The following is a 2,963-nucleotide window of genomic DNA, read 5'->3' as shown; positions in this document are numbered from 1 at the left end:
CACACACACACACACACACACACACACACACACACACACCAAGATTGGCAACCCTGAAAAGTAGATACTACATCTGAGGTCAAGGTCTGCAACTGCAAGTAATTCCTGGAAGATATTACTATTGCTGTGTTGGCTAAAGGATGCCTCCATGTCTGACCTTCCTTTTTTCCATTCAGACTGTTATGTAACCTAGTGCCTGCGTGCAGGATGGGAGTGGAGTGTCTGGGCCTTACTTCCCCCCTTCCCATGAAATCTCCTTGGAGAAACAGATGACAGACAGGTTTCTTCAAAGAATGGGGGTGGGGGCTCTAGGGGGTAGAGGAATATGGGTCAGCAGGCCATCCTGGAAGATGCACATTGCTTCTATTTTGGTTTCTTGGCGCTTTGGGGAGGCCAGGAAGTGGGGGGGGGGGATTCCAAATTCTCCCGCTTTATATAATTTGCAAGTTACGGATTTGTAGTTGGTTCTGCAGCCTGCCACCCCATCTATTGCAAGAACACACCTGGCAGAAATGACACCTGAAGATGTTAATAAAGCAGGGGAGGTGGGGAGGGGCTTGAGAAAGAAGAAAGGCACAAACTAGAAATCAGAGCCACTTACTAGACACTGTGCACCCCTTCTTTAAAAAAAAAAAAAAAGCCTCCAAACACATGAAGGGGATTTTCTCCAGCGTTTCTGATTAACCCTGTTACATAACCCGCTCGCATTCCAAATCTCAGGCTCTAAATAGACTCTTTGCAGCCAAAAGCTCTGCACAAACTCGCAGAACTGGTGGTCCGTTGCGGCCACCCCCCCCACCCGAACCCTTCACCCCCCCCTTTCCTTTCGTCCCGGTTCTTGTCGCCCCCATTCCCCCGATTCAAACAGAGCCTCGACACAGTCACACTTCGGAAATCGCCTTTAATTAAATGGTACCCCACCACCACCACCACCAGCATATGTCATCCGGATGGCTTTTACTGTACTTGAATTCCGTGAATGGGAAAGCTCCCGGACAGGGGGTGTGGCTAAGGTGGGGCGGGAGGGGAGAATACTGTAAAACAGCCAGCACATGATCAGCCATGTTCCTACCTCCAACTAGCACATCCAAGAGGAAGGGAGGGGCTCTCAGTCCCCCTTTCGCCTCCCCAGAGCCCCCCTAGCCGCCGAATCTGGCTGGAGAGATCCACTCTGTCCCAAGCCCCTGGGTGGCTCGCAGGAGCCTGCTTCCTCCGGAGTGACAGGCGTGATTTATACATTATTTACAACAGTAATTAAAGCTGCAGCTTCCTCCTGCTCTTAGCAAACTCCAGGAGCATTCAAATAAATAATCCCCCACCCCCGAAGGAGGGGGTGGGGATCCCACAGCGGCTTCTGACACCTTTAAGAAAGGAGTCAGCTCCCCCCATCCGCCCCCCCCCCGTCAGGCCACTTTTGGAAGACGCCCGGAAGGGAGCAAGCACCCTTGACTCCCCAGGTCCCCTCTTTCACACAGTCCAGACACCAACGCAAAATGAACCAAAGGCCCAGGAAGGGCTGCTTCCTTAGCCCTGGCCAACCAGCACTCAACTCTGATCAACCCCAGGTTCCCGCAGAAACGCTGGGCATCGCGGCGAGCGGAGGATTCCCAGAGCAGAAATAAGTTTGGGTGCTTTTCTCGGCTTTCTTTCTCGGCTTGTTTGCCTCTCAGCCGCTCCCTCCAATCGCGCGTGGAGCGCCCCACTCCACCATCGCCCTCCCTCCGCGCGCTGCACACGCCCCCTGCCAGCCTCCTCTAGGGCTGCGGGCTCCGAACCCCCGGCTACAAAGTTGCGCCTCTTCCTTATGCCCGGCCCGGCAAAGCAACTCCACAACATCCCGTGCGCTGAGACCCGGGTCTCTCTGCCTTCTCCTCCAAACCTACCCCCAGAGCTGCAGAAGAGAAGCTGCCCGTGTCGCCCCACCTTCCGCCCCCTGAGACTTCTAGGTCTCTCACTCCTCCCGAACCTCCAAGCTTTTCAGGGAGAGGGAGGATTCGAACACTTCTCGATTCCTACCGCGGGGTGGTGGGGATGGGTATGAGGGAAACTGTCAAAAGCAGAAAAGGTAACCGAAGAAGCGAGTAGCCACAACCAGACCCCCTCCCCCTTCTTAAAAGGACACTACCGCTTTAAAAGTTTCTTTCCCCCCACTCCCCCATCTCGGTTTCTTTTTGGTGGGGGGAATCGTATTTAATTTAAATAGCTCGTCTTTGCAGAAAATAAAACAAGCAATCAACGGGGAGGTGGGGTTGGAGTCGCCTGGCTGTCAAAGCTCGGGTCCGTCCCCCTATTGCCCTCTCCCGCAAGCCCAGCACTGGCTTGCAAAAGTTTGCAACATTTGTGGGGGGCCGCGGGGGGAGGGGCGGGGGTGCCGGTCGCTCAGGGCACCACGATAGGCTCGCGCGCGCGTGCACCGGTCCCGGGGACCCCTCGTCTTGCCCGCTCCCCGAGCGCGCGCTCCCCCGGGGTGCCTGGTCCCCTCCGGGCTCGGCGCACCGCTCCCGCCGCCCCCCTGCCCGGAGCCTGGTCGCAGCGTCTCCTACCTCGGCTGGAGCTCGCATAGCTCTGCCTGCGCCCCGCGCCCGGTGCCTCGCTCTTGCGGCCCGTGTCCTGGGTCAGCGGGGTCTCCCTGGAGCCGGCGGCCGCCTCCGAGCCGCTGCTGCCCGGCTCGCTGGCGGAGGGGTCGGGGGCTGCCGGAGCTGACTCCATGTTTTTTTTCCCAATGTAGAGATCGGCGGAGATGGCGAGCTCCGAGACTCCCTCTATCTTCTGTTTTCAGTGCGACTCTATGGTACCAAAAAAAAAAAAAAAAAAAAAAGGAAAAGGAGACGGGCGAGAGCAGGAGGGACCTAGCCAGGCGAGAGCGCGAGCGAGCGCGCGAGTGGCGGTGGACGCGTGTGCGGCCGAGAGGGGACGTGAGGCGGGTTTGACCACAGGCAGCGCTAGCGAGAGCGTCTCCAGCC

The 2,963-nt window shown here is 57.4% G+C and overlaps 1 protein-coding gene across 1 annotated transcript in view; it reads right to left on the bottom strand.

Annotated features, from left to right (window-relative positions):
• Positions 1-2,724, bottom strand: part of LOC115064823 (nuclear receptor ROR-alpha-like) — a 9,033-nt gene extending 6,309 nt beyond the window's left edge. The window contains exon 1 of the mRNA XM_029543448.1: positions 2,541-2,724. Coding sequence (XP_029399308.1) covers positions 2,541-2,709 — 169 coding nt within the window. The 5' untranslated portion in view covers positions 2,710-2,724. The remainder of the gene's footprint in view (positions 1-2,540) is intronic.
• Positions 2,725-2,963: the final 239 nt, after the last annotated feature.

This window comes from Mus pahari, chromosome 10, assembly GCF_900095145.1.
Source record: "Mus pahari chromosome 10, PAHARI_EIJ_v1.1, whole genome shotgun sequence".
NCBI lineage: Eukaryota > Metazoa > Chordata > Mammalia > Rodentia > Muridae > Mus > Mus pahari.
This window is presented reverse-complemented; position numbering and strand designations above follow the sequence as displayed.